This window comes from Pyrus communis, chromosome 2 (assembly GCF_041283825.1).
Source record: "Pyrus communis isolate YQ-2024b chromosome 2, ASM4128382v1, whole genome shotgun sequence".
NCBI classification, from domain to species: domain Eukaryota; kingdom Viridiplantae; phylum Streptophyta; class Magnoliopsida; order Rosales; family Rosaceae; genus Pyrus; species Pyrus communis.
In genome coordinates this window covers 20,388,572-20,409,600 of record NC_142566.1, presented here as the reverse complement: position 1 = coordinate 20,409,600, position 21,029 = coordinate 20,388,572, and the positions used below count along the sequence as shown (strand labels likewise).

Below are 21,029 nucleotides of genomic sequence, written 5' to 3'. Positions count from 1 at the left end.
GAGGAAAACATCTAGCAATCTTACTTCCTCAAGGTCACTCATTTCTTCTCCAATCTTACCTTGGTGTGGAGACTTAGAGGTTCTCAATTTTGGGAACTTGGAGAAACCTTTTCATCCATCCAAATACATGGATCTAAGATGCAAGGAATGAAGGCCCTCTCTTTGGGTGATTAGCCTTTGCTTATGCAAAGAGGAATCTACAAAGGTATTGATTTCTCAACTCACTTTGTTTTGAGTTGAGTCTTGGTTCACCTATCTACTAGGCTTTGAAGTTCATGGGTTAAGTTTTGTTTTTGAGTGCATATAAACATGATTCCGCCTTTTAATTGTTAATTGCATGTTGTTGATATTGCTCAAATGAACTTGTTTTTCATAAATCTTCCTTCAGTTAGCCCCTTTCCAGAATGCACCCCTAAACACTTTATTTGCACATGTTTCTCTTTGCATTTTGATATACAAGTGCTCTACAGTTTTTGTTTGTAGTCTGACGTCTGACGTCTGTCACTGTTTCTTTTTTCTCTCCAATGTTGTATGCATTTCAGCACCGTATTTAATGATATTGATATGTCTTTGTTACTGTTTTCCGCAGAAAGTTGCACTTCCTCATCCCAACGCTAGTGAGACGGATTCAAGATTTGAATGTAGGGATCTCAGTATTAAATACAAGTTTTTTCCGTATGAACAATTATGTAATTCTTCTTTATTAAACAGGTTTATGGAGTGATGCAATTGGAAAATTAAGTTGGTAGTTGTCTTCAACATGATAATGTCTTGCGTGTAATACTAGAAGAGAGAATGTTCCAAGACTTGTTATTGATCTATCAAAGTCAACAAAATGGTAGGAGGAGTTTTGCTGAATTGACAAGGGCCAGAGCAAAAAATAAAACCCAAACCCCAAACTCACAATCAACCGATATCACGACTTAATTGATTTAAAAATTCTTCTTTTAAGTGGGGCAGAAGAAGAAGAACAATACTTGGCTGTTGAATTTTCAGCAGCAATTCATGCTTTCATCCAATTAGATTTGAACACGTGTTTAATTTGTATTTACAATTTCAATTATTTAAACATGTGTTCAAATCTGATTGAATAAAAGTAGGAGTGGTGGCTAAAAATTCAGCAACCAAGTATTGTTCGAAGAAGAAAGGAAGAAGGAGAAAAGGAATAAGAAAAGAATAAAAATAGAGAAAGATAAAGCCAAAAAAAAAAAATTATTAATAGGTTTCAAGGAAACTAAAAATCGACAAAGAAAATGAAAAACCCACCTCTCTCACCGTCTTTCTCTCTCCCTCCAATTGTTCCCAACCTCCTCAAAGTTCACAAAAAACGAATTGTCTGAACTCCATAAAAACCATCAACCTCATACGAAATTTAGTAAAAGAAATGAAAGAAAAAAAGGTCGCATTGGGGTCCAAAGTCAAAGAAAAAAATCTTTGAAATCAGATGCATTTAACGCTAACTTTTCAGCTTGAAAAATAAGTTAGGATGGGCCGGGATCATCCTGGTCCACTCCGCCTCTAATCATTTGTATGCTGCGTTATATGTTTTTGAGTGTTCTATTTGTTGCAATTTTGACAAGCGGTCAAGCACCCCAAGAGCCTTGCGAGAGTAGATTGTCCAGTATCTACAGTCAACTTACCAATACAAACTGTCATGTATGGAATATAATTATAGAAACCATGCTCTAACAGCAGTCACAAATCTGGAAAATAAATGATGCATAAATTTGTAGCAAATGTTACACCACCAGTGATTATACAAAGGTATATAACAAGCGTATTTTATGGCATGAGTCTATTATTTATCAAACACTATAAAAGTTTGGAAGTCGCGTAGCTCAAGTGATTAAAAATGCATTTAACACACACGAGACAAGTGCGCTAACCCTCACATTGGACCAGCCATAACAATATGGTTCAACTTCGCTTTTAGCAGAATCGAACCTAAGACCTCTCACTTACAAGTGAAAAACAATACTACTAGACCGTAGTACTAGGTGGCAGCTGATCCATTTTAAAAAAAAAAAGAAGAATCAATTGAATATATTTAAAGGATTAGCAATTGATTTGCAAGAGACGAAGCGTTTTCCCTGTAGAAGAAAATCAGGCGAATCAAGGTTTTCTGAACCACCCAGACACACACACAATCATATTTGGAGGACTAGTTGGAACTTGGCGGCAATCCAGTCAAAAGGGGAGATCCATCCACCAATAATTGGGGAAGCAGCAAAGTTATTGAATTGGTTGGTACACTGACTCAGACATCAAGCGTGGCTTAGGTCACATGGACTTTCACGAGATACATATTATCACATGCCAAAGGGTCCCTCTTGGAGGTTTCCCTTCTGTGAGAGAAGCTTTTTGACCCACACAACTCACAAGAACAAGGCAACAAAACACTACGACTACAGACACAAGAAACTCATCACTCACTCCATCACTTTGCTGCTTTGCATATGAACGAATAAGAAATCGAAACCCTGATCGGCACGGAAGGACATGGACCTACTGATTCAAACATTCAAACTTATTGCATCTCTCATGCATCCTGATTATCCCACCACCCCTACTGTCCTTCCCAATTTTTGATTGTGTTCATGAAATCACAGCTGATAATTCACTAAGCATGCAATGAAATTAACTTGTGATTTGAGTTACGAAGATGATCTAATAAGAACTTGTAAACATGGACTGAAAGATTTTGGTGTCATGAATTGCTAATAATACAGTACTAGAAGGTCAAGGAAATAGAGAAGTTTCTAACAAGATAGATCTAATAATTTTAACTACCTTCAAGAAATTTGGGCATGGGGTTGTCCAATAGAGTCTACAAACGAATACATAGCTCGCGAGAAGATGTGATGCATTCTCTGTGTTTGAAGCTGGTGAAATAATCCCACTGATGACAACTTGAGAAGGGGTCTATCAGTGAAGAATTGAAGAAGAAACTTCAAACATATCGAGGGGAACTAACACCCCCGATTTCAAGTTATTGCTTGATTCTCTTTCCCACACATGGAGTATTTCAGATTCAGAATTGCAGGCCTTCTGTGAAGAGTGCTCGGAAATTCCCTCTTTAACCAGCAAATTCAATAGGAATTGATTCCACGAGAGAGTAAGCTGTACATTTAAAGAAATACATAATGCACCAAATATGATTTTGATGTCTCCCAGTGGTAGCAGAACCAAAGTACACACCAAGCGATGCTCTACTCAGCTGCCAAAGAAAACCAATTACCACTGAGAAATGCACACAACATGTTAAGATATTCCCTCCTGATTTTATGCATTCTCAAGCTAAAGCTTCGAGTGATGCTTAATGGTTCTTCCCATTTCCAAGTGTGAGCTCCAGATCATCCGCTCCTACCTCATGTATTCTCTCACCCTCCCAAGCTTTCACTGTGGCACTCTCAAACTCAAACTCCGAGCCTCGTCCCCTCTCTGCAGTGCTCCCCCATCCCATCCCCACATGGGCTTCAACAGCATTCTTAAGAACATTCTGCTCAGCCACAGGTTTCATAAGATTAAATGTGGGCGAAGGCGGAGCAACTGAGGGCGCCCCTGTCTGAAAACTGACCCAATGACCGGAGTCCACAGTGGAAGCATCAGACTCATCACATTCTGGTATTGTGGCAGGTGTAAGATGGTGGCGACGCGTAGGACTTGAAGGGGCAGAGGCTGCAAAAAGAGGGTGGTGCAGGGAGTTTATGCAACCATTAGTAAGGGAGTCCCAATCAGGTTTTCTCTTTGAACCTCTAGAGGTTGGGGAAGAAAGAGGTGGAGTTACAGGAGCACTATTGGATATTCTAAGAGGAGGAAGATTTGTGGGAATGGAAGCTATGTTGCGCAGGAACGGAAGAAGGTAAGAGGAGGGGTTTCCATCGAAACGAGCAGGACTTGGAAAAGAGGAGGAGGATGGACTGGCATGGTAAGATGGTACGGGACTTGGGAAAGCTGAGGATTGTGGACTTTGTAGAATAGAAGAACACGCACTCATATTTGTTGGAGTGCCTGCAACTTCCATCAGAGATGGCTTGCATCCCTGCAACCAAAACAAGCATTTCAGCACCCAAATTCAACAAACAATGATACAATACGAACGAAGAAACTGAATAACAGAAAGCAACATAAGCAAATGTAGCTCTAAATATCATGGGCTTTCCCCTAATGTCAATTGAAATTCAATATATTGGCACGTGGAGCAGAGTAAATTGATGACCTCCTGAATCCTTAGAGCAAAGAAAAACGGATATTTTCGGGAACAAACATTGGAGATCTCACAAAAGATTGAAAACAAAATTGCATGACTAAATCTTAACTTTCAACAAACCAAGACAAATTCATAATCCCTTTTCTAAATCTAGAGAAGTAGAGAGAGACCCAATTCATGATATCCAGATCCTAACTCATATCGGAACCAAAACAGAGAAACAGATATACAAAATCGAAGAGGGTTTTGTTATTTTGTGGTATCGATTAATTTGTGAAACAAAGAACAAATTCATTCAAACAATTAAAAGCTTCCCACTAATTAAGATTAACAAAAAACAAGCTCAATAAGCTGGAATCACCAAGTTTCAATCCACACCTCCTTATCCAATGATCATCAAAGACCAAAATCCAACTGGGATTCAACACGAAGGCAAGGATTCACAAAATCAACCAAAACCAAGTCCACTATGAATTGCATGCAGAGATCTATGATACCCAAAAGCCAAAAGCAAAAGCAGAAACCCAATTAAAAAAAAAAAAAAAAAAAAAAAAAAAAAAAAAAAGCCGATTCAGCGGAATCTGCATAACAGTCAAATGAAATCCCACAAACCTTGCGGTAGGTGGTGCCATCTTCTTCCACAACCCAGCCAGCTTCAGCACAGAGAGCCTTCAAGACCTCGTTGTTATCGCAGTGCTTGGGAAGCTTGTAGCTTCCCTGAGCTCTGAGCCCAGAATATATCTTGGCAGCAATGGCTCTCCTCCTCCTCTCTCTCCTCTTGTTGTTCTCTCTCTCTTTCCATGTTGGCAACCTCCCCGACGACCCACCGCCTGTCATTTTAGCTTTTCCTGGTCGACCACCTCCTTCCTTTCTGAGCTTTCTCCCTCTAGATTCTGTTTTCTCGTGGGAGATAGAGAGGGAGGGGGTATGGCGAGCTGCAGTGGGAAGGGGAGGGAAGAGAAGAGGGAAGCAGTATTCTTGTGGCTGTCTCACGAGGAAAGTGCTCTCTTTATTCAAAGGGAGTATTATTGTAAGAAGAGAATTGCCACAAATAAAAAAGAAAAAGAAAAGTCCCAAAATATTAATTGTCTTTTAGCTCACAGTTTAATGTTATTTTATATTAATATTATAAAATATTATATTTAAAATATGACGTATCAGATAGTTTATAGAAAATTCTACTTTTGAGAATTCCGTTTGCATTTCTCAATAAAGAATCCGAGTGGCATTTCTCCTCTTCATATAATAATGCCCTTTGAAAGGGTAATTAAGGTTTCATTAGGATAATTTAGTGTTTATTCACGCATATCGTGCAAATTGGATTTGGAAGGCAATTTTTTTTCATGAGAATAGGGTAATTAGGGTTTCTTCAGGATAATTGGGGATTATTGTTTAATGTTAGTGAGATGGGATTTTCTCATGGAATCCAAATTTTGGGTAGTAATTCCAATTAAGATCAATCTCTCTCCCCCTGCTGTCTTCCGACATCCATGACTCTTTTCAGACTATCTTCTACCTATCCCCTTGGGTTATGGCCTCTCTCTATCCCAGTATTTTTTAGATCTTCAACCATGTTGTCTAACCGCGTTTCGAGGCTCTCCTTGAAGGTGTGTAGAATGTCTGCTCGGGGGGTCACACCACCATCTTCCACCTGTGTGCCTTTGTTGGCACGATTACTTTGTGGGATGTTCCTCCCATGAGTTTCATTTACTTGATGGATGCGGATTTGGATTTTGTGGCATGATGGAGGAGGGTGTAATCTTCTTGATTTCCGGTTTGGAAGCTTTGTTTGGTTGGATTCCGGTGACTACAAGGGGCGGGGGTTCGTGGTTAGGGCATCTGTGTTTTTAGGGTTTTTTGTTTTTTGTTTGTTTTTGCTCAATCTTTAGGTTGGGCCTTTTGATTTGGGATTCATTTTGTAGATTTGAGCTTTATTTGTATTTGATAGTTTGATAAGATAACAAATTTAACACTGACAACGTAAAAAAAAAAAAAAAAAAAAAAAATGGAAAAAAAAACCCCCATATCTTATGGCAAAGGGGTGAGTTTGATGTGCATTGCCGTTGTCTTTGAAAATAACGGGTCATGGCCCAATTCAATATCATGTTTAATTGATTATAAATAAAATGTGTTAAGTTTCTTGCGATGAAAATCAGTACTATTAGTCTATAATTGAGCTCAACTAAATAGACGTTTGAGGATCTCACTCGTTATATTGCCATAAAATGTTATAAATGTTCTTTGCAAATCAATTAAAAAACATCAAACTTAGGTTATCAATGATCGGATTATAAAGACTTGTTAAGGTTCTATTAGTTTTCTCGAGTACGGAGATGATTAAAAAGATGCTGTGTCTCCGGTCTTTAGGGTTTCCTGTGGAGTCATGACGTGATGTTCAGTTTGAACGGTACAGTTACAGACAAACAATGAGCTCAAAATTTCACAAGCCACTGGCCTGGCAGTCGCCTCCACACGTGCGACACAGAAACATATATACAAAATTATAGCAAAACCCCTCCAGGTCCCCCCACTCAAAGTCCCCACGCCACCCCAACTCAGCCATCTACGGCGGGGACCACGACGACCTTTGACGTGTCCACCAGTGGCTGTCCACGTGACTGTGGTTCCCACCTAATCTCTTTTTCTTGTCCTTTTTGTTTTATTATTTTATTATTTTTTGTTTTTTTAATACAAGTGAGAAATATATTTCTAATGAAGCTGCTACAATGAGAACTAGAATTATCTCTGAATCTCAATCTACAATAATAATAATTCAATAATCAATAATTAATTTATTCAATTTGATCTAAATAATTTTATTTCTCTAACATTACTCGAAACTGATTCATCTCAACAGTAGAAACATAAGATTCACACCCTTCGGTTTTGAATGCAATGCCACGGCACCAGACTATCCGTGGTCAACCGTCGTTGCTTGACTATTTCGAATTACGTGCAACAAACGAAGGATGTCACGAAATGTATCAGAAGAACAATTAACAACTAAGTTTTTAATTAACTCTTAAATTTAAATGAATTAACAATCAGCTGGGGATCCAGCTAATTAAGCGAGCTAGCTGCTGGGCTGCTGGCCAGTGGCCGAGTCAAGTCGTTGGGGGCGTGAAGGCAACAAGACCTGGCACACGTGCCGTTTATGCGGGGACCAACGCCCGTGTCTTCGTTTTTCCAGAAAGTAGGAAGGGACCTCTCTCCTTCTTATTTTGGTCTTCTCCATTGGTCCAAGAGACCACGTGGGGTCCATTAGGCCCAAACCATCCCCAGCAACAAATAAATCTATCATTATAGCCCCAAAAAAAAAAAAAAAAAAAAGGAATAAAATCGTCCTAAAGTTAATTACCATTTCATCATTTACTTTTTTTTTTTTCCAAATTGTTTTGTTTTTTTAATAAATAGTTAATATAAAGGAGCCTTAGGCTATCCCTAACCCAAGGGTGGGAAATTCTAAATTTTTTTTTAAAGAAGTACATTATTCATTAAAGAGGAGAAAACGTACAAAGCAAGAGGATAATGTGCATAAAAGGGCCTCGATAAAAAACCTTGCCGAAAATTTTAACCTGATCGAAGGAAAAATAGTGTATGCGCAAAACAACTTAACTATAGTTAGTTATCCTCAAAAAGCATTAAAGTTACATCAACATCAACTAATGTTGCGATGAGAACTCTCCTCAATCAGGACATCATCAAGCATATCAGGAGGGTTCTCAGAGCAGATCGACTCCCATGTTCCTCGCAAACCTGCCCAAGCTGCCAAGAGCTCTGCTTGCAGCACCGAACCGATGTCTTCATCAACAACTACAAGACTCGCCAAAAATTCACCACTATGTAAGACATATTCTGAAATCACAACAAGACACTAGGATCACGAATAAATCAAATCAATATAAAATAGAGATTGACTAATTATATTAAACTTATCTGTAGAATATAGGACACATGGTTATAAAGATGAAGCCATTGATCCTTGCGAACAAAGTAGAAGTAGTCTTCTACTTCCATTACCTCTCAATGAACTCTACTATCGAACTAGGCTTGTAGTTTTCGTGAGTTTCAGTTGGTATGGAAGTAGGGATTGCTCCTTGTTTATAGAGCTAGGTTTCAACCAATTCCTCCCTATTGTCGGAAAGGATATCAACCGAAATCATATCTAATCAATTAGAGTCCCATCATGACTCTTATTCCTTGTATTTAGTTAATAAAAGTCCATAATTGATTGCATATAATTAGGACTCCAATATGTTTATTTCCTTAAGGCACCGAGAGTCCTAGAGATTTCATTAACTTGATTGTCAAGTTAACTATTCCCTCAATTATTCTCAGCATAATTCATTGCCATTCACAAAATGGTTTTACATTCTCCCACTTGAATGTCAATGAGAATACCTCAACAAGATAAATATGTATGGTGATTACTTGAATCCACTAAAGTATGCAATCATACATTTCAAGTAACTTGTCACTTTGAGACTAAATGCAGAACCAAGGAAAACAAGGCACACATTGGACAGTTCCTTGCACTCCATGATTACATGCACACTTAATTCAAAGCACTACGTTACTAACAAAGTCATGATATCTAGAGCTAATAGTCAAAACATTAGCTCACAATAGTCAAAAAGTAGTTCACAAAAGAACTCAACAACGTTGGTAACAAAATCCAACTTTTCTGTCAATTTAGAATATAATAAGAGAATAAGTAAAATATGATATACTGTTTACAAAATCAGGATCTTTTATTAAAACTTATGAACAAAATTTAAACAAAATTTGACACACCCCGACCGAGATCGGAGCGTGCTGGCCGTCACACCAAGGTGACGTAGCCATGTGCATGTGCGGAAGCTAATAAAGTAGTAATGTAAAAGTACGAATAATTAAAAACTAGCATACAAAGTACCAAAACAAGTGCTAGTAAGTGAGATACAATTTCAGAGCAGGTCTATAGCAGCCCAAACGAAAACGACAACAATAGTACACCCGAAGGTGACCCTACAATGGTGAGTGTCTGTCAGAAACTCCGGAAAGCCCTCTAGGGAAACCACCGCAACAGCTAAGCAACTAGAACCTGGAGGGGCGCAAAACAAAAGCGTGAGTGGGCAAAAACAAAGCTCTTTGAAAACCATTTATAGAAATACTTTATATCCCCTCGCCGTAAAACCTGTATACTTCCCAGAAAATAAACATATATACGTATGTATAGGTATGCCAAACATGCTCACAGGTATGTCAATCATGCTCGATAATATGCCATGCCGAAATCTCATAACGATATGCAAGTGCCCAGGTATAAACATATCAATATCATATAATCTGGCAGCCGGAGTCACCTAACGTGACCTGTACGGCTGCATCTAGAGCTCAAATCTCACAATCAATAACTGAACCTGCCCACGAGTCGGAACCACCTAAAGTGGTCTGTACGACAGGCCTGGGTGTAAAACATATGTACGCTCTTGTGCTACGATCACGTGAAGACTGTGCGAATAATCGCGGGTCACCTACGAGTCGGAACCACCTATAGTGGTCTGTACGACAGGACTGTGCACCTAACTTGGATCCAAGCTGAGCGTGTGGTGCGGGAGGTGAACATCACGTGAAGGACTGTGCCCTACTCTGGGCAGGAGCACTAACACCGGGGGTGCATGTTATGAGCTCTCTAATCATCTCAAACTACTGCTGAAAGTAAATATGAATACCACTTACCTGGCACTTACCTGTGCGTCCACAGCACCCAATATGCATATGTATAAATATATGCAACTACTAATATAACCATCAATGCACGAATAATGATGAAATAATGCATGGCATAAACTAATAGACATTTACTCAATTTCTGGGAAAATATAGTATATAGGTATATACGGAAAACAAAAGCCCACTCACTGATACGTGGAAGGGTCGTAGCCCCCCTGCCTCGCGTGACCACGCTCGTCCTCGGGGTACGTGTCACCTATATGCGAAATAACTATAAAAACGTTAACTTTAAAGCACATAACCAACTTCTCGTAATAACTTCTCATACATTGCTCAAAATGGACAATTGAATATATCAACGTGCTCTACACAACCTCAGGATCACAACCATATTTTTAAAATAATTTTCCTCCGCCGCACGCGCCCCCACGCGCCGGCCACGCGCAGGCACGTGTGGCGCACACTGACGGCGTCAACTGATGCCGTTAGGAATATTCCGTCAGTTTTGACAGATTCCGTTAACGGCGTCAGGAATATTCCGTCATCTTCTCCGGCGAACCACCGGCGCCGGAAAACTGGAAAAACTTCAAACCGTGTTTTCTCACTCGTTTTTCAACCATTTTTCGTGATTTTTGCACCAAAATGAAGCTTAGGACTAGTAGAACATATCTAAACAAGTTTTAAGGGCTAAAAATCACGCAATCATACCTGTCCACACAACCAAAGAATCGGCCAACTTCGAACCAAGCTATCCCGACGTCCAAACTCGTCCAACGAAGTACTTCTAAGCTCCTTGGGACCTCACTAAGACAACTATGAGCTTCAAAATCCCAAAAACAAGCTAGATTAAATTTGCATGAACAGTACTCAAAACGGACATCGTCGAATCGACGTGAAAACGATGTGTTTCTCACCTGAAAATGATATGGTTGTGTTCCCCTCGACCTCACGAGCTCAAATGTGTCCTTGGTTTCCTCGATCTGTGAACATTCGAGTGGGTGTGTGTTGGTCCGTACATTTTAGGAAGAAGAAGAAGGATAGAGGACTCGGGGGAGAGAGAGAAGACAGAAGGAGAGAGAGAGAGACAATGTCTGTGTGTGTGGGAGTGTGTGGTTCCAAACACATGCCACAACACACAAAACAACCAAAACGTGACGAAAACACACTAGGGGTAAAATTGTAATTTCACACGTACGTTTCGATATTTCCGGGACGGGAGGTTACAAAATTTACTCTTAAAGTATCAACCACTAAAACTTCAAATTTTCAATACAAAAGTTAATCTTTTACTTCCACTGATTAAAAGAGACAAAATTATATAAATTATTTTACTCCCACTGATTGAGAGAGTAAAAAAAACTTTGTAAATGTCTACAAAATGAAATAGATACCTTTCAAATTCTCCCATTAGCAAAACATTAATCATGGGATCTAGAACATAAAATTTGTGAGCTCAACATCTTTATTCTAGATATCTTTAGAGAAGTGATTCTTGTGACTAAATAACTATACAAAATTAATTTGTCATTTTTGTTCATCTAACAATTGACATAAATAGAAAACTTTAGCTGAATGTTTTCTTATTGCATCAAAAGCATATAATTTCATAATCATTTTTGGACATAAACTAATTATATTAGGTTTGCATAGCTAAAACATAAAATATAAGGGCAAACGTATATATCTTCAACACTTTTAAGTAGATGAAGTATATACAATCTTGTCAATTTCATGCTTCACTGTACATTGATTTATAGTTGTATTGAATAAGAAAACATTTTTGAGCAAATTAATTATCTATCAATAACATATAAATCACAAGTCCAATTTCTTGAACAACAAACAAGAATTAATAAGCAAAAATTTAGTCTTGCATTTTTTAACTAATTACCTATACGTATGAGGTTAGTAAGTTTTTTTCATATACATGTTAGGGACATATAATTCTCACCCCTAACTTTATAATTTGTTAACTTTGTATTTCTTTGAATTATTTTTTGCTAATCATTTTGGAATTAGTTTTTGTATAATCTATCTTGTTTTATTTTTATGAACATTTTAATGTAAAAAAAAATTCAAATTCCCAAAAAAAAAAAAAAAAAATTAAAGATATTTTTGACCATATCACAATTATTTTTGACATACTATGAGCTATTGGATCTTTTTTTTACTGTTAAAATTGATCACATTTGATATGAGTTGTTGGATTTAAAATGTTACCATTGAAAAACAAAGTTCAAAACTGACCGTTGGATTGCAACGGCCAAAAAATATGGGGCACATAATAAAGATCCGTTGGAAAGTGATGTAGCTCAACATGCCACACTGGATAATAACTCAAGAGCTAGCGATCTACAACCATTGATTGCCAACAATGCGCCAATTCTAACCATAGAAAGCCTGCTTGTTGTGCGCTCACCCGAAAGGATCTCTCTGCCCTGTTCCTTCTTATGTGCGGACCACCCTTCTTTGCCATCTGCCCCCTCACGTGATGCTGCTGCAAGCTGGGGCCCTCAGCCCACTTGATTTCCTTATCCATGTGGTCGCCCCGCTGGTGGGAAGGGGGCGGCGAGGCGGGGTTGCAGACCCAAATACCAACCCGAAAACCAAAAATCCTAATTTCCCACTCCCAAAATTTGGGTTTTTTTTTTTTGTGGTTTCCCACCCCCTGCTGGAGACAGCCTAGTGTGCAACGATAAAAGTTAACTAGCGTCACGAAATCCTTGTCCAAATAATTTTATTGTATAAGGTGATGGTTTTTTAATTTTAATTTTTGTTCACAGAAATGCTACACACGACTTAAAACTTGTGTGTTATTTTTGCCATTTATATAGTGAAAAGATCCATGAATAAACGCTGCCTTCAAAGTTTCAAACCCAAAACACTAATTCCAACATACAGATTAAGCATGTACCGCTAATTTAATTGAATTTTGTTAACGAATATGGAACTCATATATAGAAAAATAATAGATCAAGCATCTACTTGTCAATGGCTCTATTGTGCATACATTACTTTTCTTCGTTTGTTGGCAATTCTCGTGCAGGCAGCTTAAGAATTCATGGTCACAGTGCCCTGAATTGGAAGCCACGGCAAGGCCAAGGGCATGGATTCACTTGGACTGTCCCATTTCCGGCCTGGTTTTATCATCACATCGGTTTACAAGGTATTTGGGTTTCACCCAACTGGATTTGGCTGCCTTTTGATTAAGAAATAAGTAATCGGATGCCTCCAAAATCAGCCGGGTCAATAGGGTCTGGAATTGTGAAGAGCTGGTTAATAATGTGTTGTGACCTAAATCTAAAGAGAAAGAGAGAGGGTGCGGCAACGAGAAGATGGAGGAAAGGCTTGGGGAATTCTGTGTTATGATTCCTCATGCCTAGTGTCTTTATTAATAGTAATAATGAGAAGAGGCTCACCAAGTAAAACAGAGTCAGGCGGTGGGCTGGGGGAGCCTGGGACTTAGCGCTTAAGCTGTTAGGCAGGCGTCTAGGTGGACAAGGCAGATTTAAGCAAATTTATTATATATCGTATAAGTAAGTGCCTAGTTATACTTATATATATATATATATATATATATATATATAATTGTATTGAAATACATAAATTACTAAATAAAATGAAAGATTATAAAATATTAGAACATTGAAAACATGGGGAACAAGTATATAATGAGTGTTCATCCAAGTATTCAATAAGTCTCTTACATTTTATTAAAAAAATAAAAAGAAAAACGGAAGTTATCAATTTTCTGTCTAAGTGGGAGTTGCGACCTTACAGAGTGCCTAGGCGGGTCTAGACCTAGGCGGACTACGTAGACACCTAAGCAGGTCAAAACATCATTTCTTAATTTTCAAACGCCTAGAGATTAATCGGGACGGTAAGTCGATAACCAACTGTCTAGCGCTTAGGCGAGAGCCTAAACAACGTTAGATAGAGATTCATAGAACTGTACTTAAGATTTACATAATCACACTGTTAAATTAATTATAACACAGTTATCAAACACACACCAATCCAAATCAAACTTCTAATGTCAAATTCTTGAGTGTAGACATCATCATTACCTAAACACGTGGACGGCCTAAAAGCAACCAAGATATGAGACGTAACATATGAGACGCAGCCGATTTGGACAAATTCTTCAACGTCAGTCATGAAGCATGGTATCCAACGGTCGAAATCGAACCCAACCCACGTTTGCCCATTGCCCTGTACTTTGATACTTTAAAGTCAACGACGCCATCAACGAAAACTTAAAATTCATTTGGATTGTTTTTAAAATAATTGAAATTTTTTTTAAAGAAATTTTTTTTGTAATCAATTCTTAATAAAAATATTAATAAATTCCGAAAAATTACTTCAAAGTATTTAAAAAAAAAAAACACTTCTTATAAAAAGTATTTAAAATATTTTTAAAACATACAATTATTTTTCTTAAAAACATTTTTAATTATTTTAAAAATTCATCCAAACGAGATATCAGATGAGACGAGCTCTTTTTGAAAACAACCGTAAGGACCTGTAATCAAATCAATAAATCCGATCGTAATTATTGCAAAAACGTATATTTACTAGATTCCTATGTTAGACATAGTCTTTGAATATCCGTTTAGAAATTTGTTGATGAGCCCGTCGGAGGTCAGTTTGTTTAAGGAAAGTTGGGGTGCTTCGTCTCAGATCTTCCATAGATGCAGAGGGCTTGTCCTTTCGGTTTCTTTGGAGTTTGCACTCGTGGGTTCTTAATTAATTTTGTTTAAGGGCCTTAATTGGGGATTAATCAGATTTCCATCATCTCATACTTCGTCTCGGTCGAAACCTGATTTTTTCAGAAGTTTGGAAGCCATGAGGTGAGTTTGATTCTTCCCACGTTGTTGCTGTCCCTTGATTGTTTCCAAAGTTGTTTTCTTTTTTTCTGGGATTCGTGGATTATGAAGCATATATGTGTGTGTTTTTTTTCAGTCAATAATTGTCTGGTTCGATTTTTTTAATTTCTCAAATTACCGTTTGTCCAGAGTTTCATGTCCAAATGTAAATTATTGATGCGGTTTTCAACACAATATAGTTTTGACAATAGCTCGTCTAATAACAATTTCGTTTTTAGTTTTTATTTTTCGTTAGAGATAGAAGAAATACGTGGGAGAAAGGAGAGATGAAGAATTATGGAAGAATAAAGGTGGGAGGGACGTGAAAACAATTTTAAGTTGCTTTCACGTTCTAGTTTTTGTTGTGTGCGTCAACCACATACCTTCCACCCTTCTTCGTCCGTCTTTTTTTCCCCATATATTTTCCCTCTTATATCTAGCACAAACCCGAAAAATGAAATCTAAATACGAAATGGTTATCAAACGACCTTAAATTTGTACGTTTTAGAAAATTGGCCTTTGTATTTCTGATCCACCTTGAATTTTGGAGTGAATACAATTTCTGTATGTATGACACAAGATTGCAGTGGCCCTTGTTTTAATATCTGTGCGAGTATGCTTGTGTGTGTTCCTGATGAAAATGTACTCAGGAATTATGCTCTTGATGTAGCTGATTTCTGTGGAGTAGTTTCACATTGCATTGACTGGTTGAGTGTGTATCTATATCGTTTAATACGTATACTTTTCACAGGACAAGAAAGGTTTTTGGGATTTCGCTGTCTCTCATTCTGATCAATTTGGCTGCTATAATGGAGCGCGCCGATGAAAATCTACTCCCATCTGTTTACAAAGAAGTCAGTGAGGCTTTCAATGCCGGGCCGTCTGACCTTGGCTATCTGACATTCATTAGGAACTTTATACAGGGAATGGCATCACCCCTTGCAGGTGTACTAGTTATTAACTATGACCGCCCTGCGGTTCTTGCAATGGGCACTTTTTGCTGGGCTTTGTCAACAGCCGCAGTGGGTGCAAGTCGTTTTTTTTCACAAGTTGCATTCTGGAGGGCAGTGAATGGCTTCGGATTGGCAATTGTTATACCGGCACTTCAGTCGTTTATTGCTGATAGTTATAAGGATGGTGTGAGGGGAGCTGGATTTGGGATGGTAAGCCTTGTCGGTTCCTTGGGTGGAATTGGGGGTGGTGTTCTGGCTACACTCATGGCTGGTGAACAGTACTGGAATATACCGGGATGGCGCTGTGCTTTCATTCTCATGGCATCACTTAGTTCTCTAATTGGGTTCCTTGTTTTCGCGTTTGTGGTTGACCCGAGAAAAATAGTTACTGACCCGACTTTTGAGAGGTACGAGACGATCATTTTATCACTTCTGCACCTAATTCCTTGATTATTTCAGTTTCCAAATCCCTGAACAAATTGTAGCTCTGGTGATTGTGAAAGAAGAAAGAGTTCATTGAATGTGTTCTCAGCATCTATCATTTGTGATGACTTGGTTCCTTTATGTTGCAGGGAAGATTTGATAATTAAGGGACCTACAAGTGCAGCATCAGTTTGGCTGGAGTCTTGGACAGCCATGAAGGCAGTTGTTAAAGTGCGAACGTTTCAAATAATTGTTTTGCAGGGCGTTGTTGGCTCACTACCCTGGACTGCCATGGTGTTCTTCACAATGTGGTTCCAATTAATCGGTATGAGCTACTGAAAATTCTTTTCCTGTTTAGATTATGCTCACGATACTTCAAAAGTAGAATTGGTATGCTACTGTTAGCTTGTTAGACATTGATTTGTTTCTCATTTCTAACTACTCGAGCAATTCGAGTGCAATAATTTTCTAGCATGGAAATCAAAGGCCTAGATCCATGAGGTTTTTAGTTTGAAATCCTTCTCATTTCTCACTGATTCGTAAATTTCTATGCATATATATTTTTCATTCTGTAGCGTAATATATACTCTGCATGTCAATGGAACCACTGTTGGTTCTCTTTCTACCTCTCCTGTCCTTGCCGAGCTACTAACCTTTAACTCCTACCTTCAAGTCATATGACGTCTTTTAATCATTCTGGTAGGCTTTGATCACAGCAGTACGGCAGCCTTGCTTAGTCTTTTTGCTGTTGGATGTGCTGTGGGGTCTCTTCTTGGTGGACTAATAGCAGATCGAATGTCACGGATATATCCTCACTCAGGCCGTATCATGTGTGCGCAGTTCAGTGCCTTCATGGGCATCCCCTTTTCCTGGTTCTTACTCAAAGTCATCCCACAGTCAGTAGACAGCTTTTACACCTTCGCGGTCACCCTCTTGCTGATGGGCCTGACTATCAGCTGGAATGCTACTGCTGCAAATGGTCCTATGTTTGCCGAGGTTGTCCCTGTCAAACACCGGACCATGATCTACGCCTTTGATCGAGCTTTCGAAGGATCACTCTCTTCTTTTGCAGCTCCCTTCGTTGGAATCCTTTCAGAGAAGATGTTTGGTTACGATGCAAAATCAGTGGATCCGACTAAAGGGTCTACTCGGGAGGCCTTGGCATTATCACAAGGTCTTCTTTCGATGATGGCAGTTCCGTTTGGTTTGTGTAGCTTGCTGTACACGCCTTTGTATCTGTTTTTCAGAAAGGACCGCGAAAATGCCAGAATCGCCAGTGTCAAAGAGGAAGAGATGACGTGAGAAGTCATTCTATGGTTTGAAGAAGCGATCAAGCACATGAGACCCCCATTTTAGCATCTCCCAAGCTTTCAGCTGCAATACTGACCAGTTTGAGAAGCCGCTTCGTGAAGCGATACACTTTTAATTCGACACCAAAAGATTTTCGCTAGCAAATTTCCATTTGCACACTAGATTTTGTGATTGATTCAGCATAATGTAGTTGATAGCATGCCGTGAATTGTTCTGAGATTGGCACATTTACAAGGCTGATTAGGAAATAATAAAACTTACATGCTTCAAAACTGCCATCTGAAATCGCATATGACCATTGAAATCCTGTCATCCAGCGTTTCCCCAAATGCAGTATTGTATGATCAATTCACTGCAATATATCACACGAGCACGGATACAGCAAACTACAACTGTACAGGGCCGGGAGCGGAGAAATTGTGCATACAACGTGTGCATACAGTACAATGTACGGTCACATGACATGATCAGTTTGATGGTATTGAGAGAGAGAGAGAGAGAGAGAGAGAGAGAGTGTGTGTGTGAGTGTGTGTGTGTGTGTGTGTGTGAGAGAGAGAGAGAGAGAGAGAGAGAGAGATAACAAGATAATACTTGGGCAAGTCAAGATACTACAAAGCATTCCAAAAAGTTACAGTGACATACATTTTTAAGCCTCCAACTAAATTGATTGAAAAAGAAACCGCAATCTGCAACAAATATTACAACCACATTTCCGTTCCGAGCATAATATGTCAATTGGCACTCCTTGGTGCTACCAAACGAAGGCTATGTGCACCGGGGGAATAAGGTTTGCCCCACATACCCACCGGCCATAGCCCTTCTTACATTAGCTTCAAACATCTTCGGGTTGTCTCTTAACACTGCAGCTGCATCATGATTTAGTGGATCTTCATAATTTGGTTCCTGCAAACAAAATTCAAAGACAAAAAATAAGCGACATTCAAATACCAGATGGAAACAAATCACAGGAGTGGAGGACTATCAAGATTCAAGAGAGTCATTAGTACCGTGAAGAGGTGATATAATCCATAAATGATAGTGTTTATATTGAGGACAGGTTTCCAATCTTCACGTAGGATGTTGAGGCAGACATTTCCTTCCAAGTCAATATTCGGATGGTAGACCTGTGAGGGGTTGGAGTACGTACAAGAGAATGTTTCATATAAGCGATCATAGGGAAGAGATGAAGTTAAACAAAACTAAGTGAAAAATATTTTCTTGGCAGCTTTACCTTGGTCTTACACTTGACTTTTGGTGCCTCATGTGGATAGATAGTGGCAACTTGGAACGTAAACATAAACACACCGCCTCTGTAATGGCAAATGGAAAGATAATGTAGAAAACTGATGGTTATGCTAATTTACAAGACATTAGAAACAACACATATATTTGTCCTCCAGAGGAACAACAATATGAATCCTTCAACACCATTACTTCTTGTGGTCGTGTTGAATTCATTGTGTAGTTAACTAAAACAATGGTTGCAGGCCCTCACATTGTCCAGTGTCTTACAGTTGTAAATTCATGCACACGTATATTCATAAGACATATTTGTGTGACAAAGTGTTTGTGTAAGTGGAAACGAAAGAAGAAACCAGCTTCTCTTACAATTGAAAGGTGTCTAAAATAATAAGTTTCGTCAAAATTTTGTACACTATCAGTAGAATTCCTTACTTGTAATATCCTTCATCTGGACGAATTGTAACCTCAAAGTTCATCAGGTCATCCTTGCCATGAGGATAATGAATGCTACAGGATTTTGGTAAATTCAGCTCAGACATATCTGCATCAGAAGCCCCAAGAAGTCAAACTTTTTTTTTTTTAATTAAACGGATGCGTAGATCTAGAGAAACAACACAACTCCACGCATAGTCCCAAAAAAAAAAAAAGAGTAAACATAATTCAGAATGAGAACCAGTTTAAAACCTGCATCCTCAACCAAATTATAACTGATTTAAATAATGACATCTAAAGTTCAATCAAGAATGTTAGAAAAGATTCAACTGTCATTCCATTTGCTAAGACTTTGTAATCCAAAAAAAAAATCATCTCAATTTTGTATATCAACCTGATTTGAGAAAAGATGACATGCTAAGCAGTCATGGTGTTAATCCATTTGCTAAAAACTGTAATGTTTTAATTTGACTTTAAACTCCACCAGCCTGAACACCTCTAGGTAATTATTATAGCAGAACCAAGGACAAAGACAGATGTTTTATTTCACCATTCAAAGCACCATGGCTTAAAAATTGAATTTCAGTCCAGGACAAACTCAAACTCCTCCCTAACCCAAAATATTAAACAAGTAAACCATCAATGGTACTGAAAACCATCTTACAAAATTGATCCATACTGCTTAACAATCACCAAACTCTTTTTGGAGAAGAGTGACAAAAATGTGCAAGTTTCAGTCACAATATTAAAACATTCAATCATTAAATAGAAGGAAAACCTTTAGTAAGACGCAACTTCCCAGCAGATTGCTTCGTAACTGGCGAGGCTCCATTGGCGTTTTGTGCTCTCAGCTTTTCCTTTTCTTTGAATAGCCTAATCATATCTCCTGAATAAGAGAAAACAAAACACAATTACCCCCAAAGGGCCCAAATCTGTGACATGGGAAAACAATGGCATAGAACATACAAGATATGCCAGGCGAATCGATATACTACATAATGTCGATAATAATCAAAAGAACATCAAATCGTGTACACACCAAGCAAGGAAAACATCATCAAGAAACTATAAGAATTGCTATTCACTGGAGACAGGTCCTTTAATTATTTTTGTTGCCTTTGTTTTTGCTGTATTATTTTTTCTTTCTGGACCCTTTCGGGTTAATGGTAATACTCAAAACCCTGAAGCAAAAGATAATATGATCTCTAACAAATTACAATCTCCTATAAAATAATAACCCAAAAGTGATCAAACACTTACAAATTAGTCCCTTTAATTAATACCCTTTTTCGAATTAAGTTCTGTTCTCTATCAAAATCAACATAAACAAGTATCATAAATTTCTAGAGGGAAACAAAACTCAAATCTTTCTGAAAAACTAAAACCCAATAAACCCCAATAGTTTACAAACATAAACAACCAATCAGATGCCAAAACCCAAGTGGTACAAATAATAAAATATCAAAAATTGGGGGGTAGGGCAGAAAAAAGTTGAACACTTTAAGCACCTGATTGGATTGCCTAGAAAATCTAAAAGATCAAAAGAAAGAAAGAGACTTGCAGACATATATATATACATAATACTGCGATGGGTAGATACTGACCTGGTAGAGAAGAGAAGCTCTGCAAAGGAAGAGTTGGCGACGAGTGAGAAAGTGAGGAGAGAGCGAAAGAGAGCACGGGGGCAGATTTAGAAGGGAACGACCTGTCGTTTAGGGGCTTGGGGAACTTTGGAAGATTGATCGTCTCCTCTCCCTGGGGTTTATGCCTGATTTGTTTATGCGGTGGTTTTGGTGTTCCATTATTTATACTCTGTTTCTTTACACAATCTGGATAAGGAAAAGTTCGGTATGCACTTGCGTTTTGGATGGAAACAAT

General features: G+C 38.4%; 3 protein-coding genes across 3 annotated transcripts; 1 reads left to right on the top strand and 2 right to left on the bottom strand.

Annotated features, from left to right (window-relative positions):
• Positions 1–2,687: 2,687 nt before the first annotated feature.
• Positions 2,688–5,236, bottom strand: LOC137747387 (protein BZR1 homolog 1). Its single transcript, XM_068487493.2, has 2 exons — positions 4,823–5,236; positions 2,688–4,042 (listed from the first exon to the last, which is right to left on the bottom strand). The coding sequence occupies exons 1-2, from the start codon at positions 5,045–5,047 to the stop codon at positions 3,317–3,319; spliced, it is 951 nt and encodes a 316-aa protein (XP_068343594.2). The 5' UTR covers positions 5,048–5,236; the 3' UTR covers positions 2,688–3,316.
• Positions 5,237–14,371: 9,135 nt separating this feature from the next.
• Positions 14,372–17,755, top strand: LOC137748127 (uncharacterized). The gene is made up of 4 exons (XM_068488211.2): positions 14,372–14,775; positions 15,542–16,150; positions 16,316–16,491; positions 16,870–17,755. The coding sequence occupies exons 1-4, from the start codon at positions 14,771–14,773 to the stop codon at positions 17,466–17,468; spliced, it is 1,389 nt and encodes a 462-aa protein (XP_068344312.2). The 5' UTR covers positions 14,372–14,770; the 3' UTR covers positions 17,469–17,755.
• Positions 17,756–18,068: 313 nt separating this feature from the next.
• Positions 18,069–20,958, bottom strand: LOC137747083 (NEDD8-conjugating enzyme Ubc12). Its single transcript, XM_068487092.2, has 6 exons — positions 20,756–20,958; positions 19,930–20,037; positions 19,152–19,260; positions 18,709–18,787; positions 18,485–18,601; positions 18,069–18,380 (listed from the first exon to the last, which is right to left on the bottom strand). Exons 2-6 carry the CDS (start codon positions 20,030–20,032, stop codon positions 18,243–18,245), a joined length of 546 nt encoding a protein of 181 aa, XP_068343193.2. The 5' UTR covers positions 20,033–20,037; positions 20,756–20,958; the 3' UTR covers positions 18,069–18,242.
• Between the last annotated feature and the right edge of the window lie 71 nt (positions 20,959–21,029).

Coding starts and splice junctions, on each gene's coding strand:
- LOC137747083 (XM_068487092.2), bottom strand. CDS start 20,032: ATGATTAGGCTATTCAAAGAAAAGGAAAAGCTGAGAGCACAAAACGCC. Junction 19,261..19,929: donor GAAGTTGCGTCTTACTAAAG/GTTTTCCTTCTA, acceptor CTTCTGATGCAG/ATATGTCTGAGCTGAATTTA. Junction 18,602..18,708: donor AAGTCAAGTGTAAGACCAAG/GTAAAGCTGCCA, acceptor AACCCCTCACAG/GTCTACCATCCGAATATTGA.
- LOC137748127 (XM_068488211.2), top strand. Junction 16,151..16,315: donor ACTGACCCGACTTTTGAGAG/GTACGAGACGAT, acceptor TTTATGTTGCAG/GGAAGATTTGATAATTAAGG. Junction 16,492..16,869: donor AATGTGGTTCCAATTAATCG/GTATGAGCTACT, acceptor TCATTCTGGTAG/GCTTTGATCACAGCAGTACG.
- LOC137747387 (XM_068487493.2), bottom strand. CDS start 5,047: ATGACAGGCGGTGGGTCGTCGGGGAGGTTGCCAACATGGAAAGAGAGA. Junction 4,043..4,822: donor ATGGCACCACCTACCGCAAG/GTTTGTGGGATT, acceptor TTTTGGTTGCAG/GGATGCAAGCCATCTCTGAT.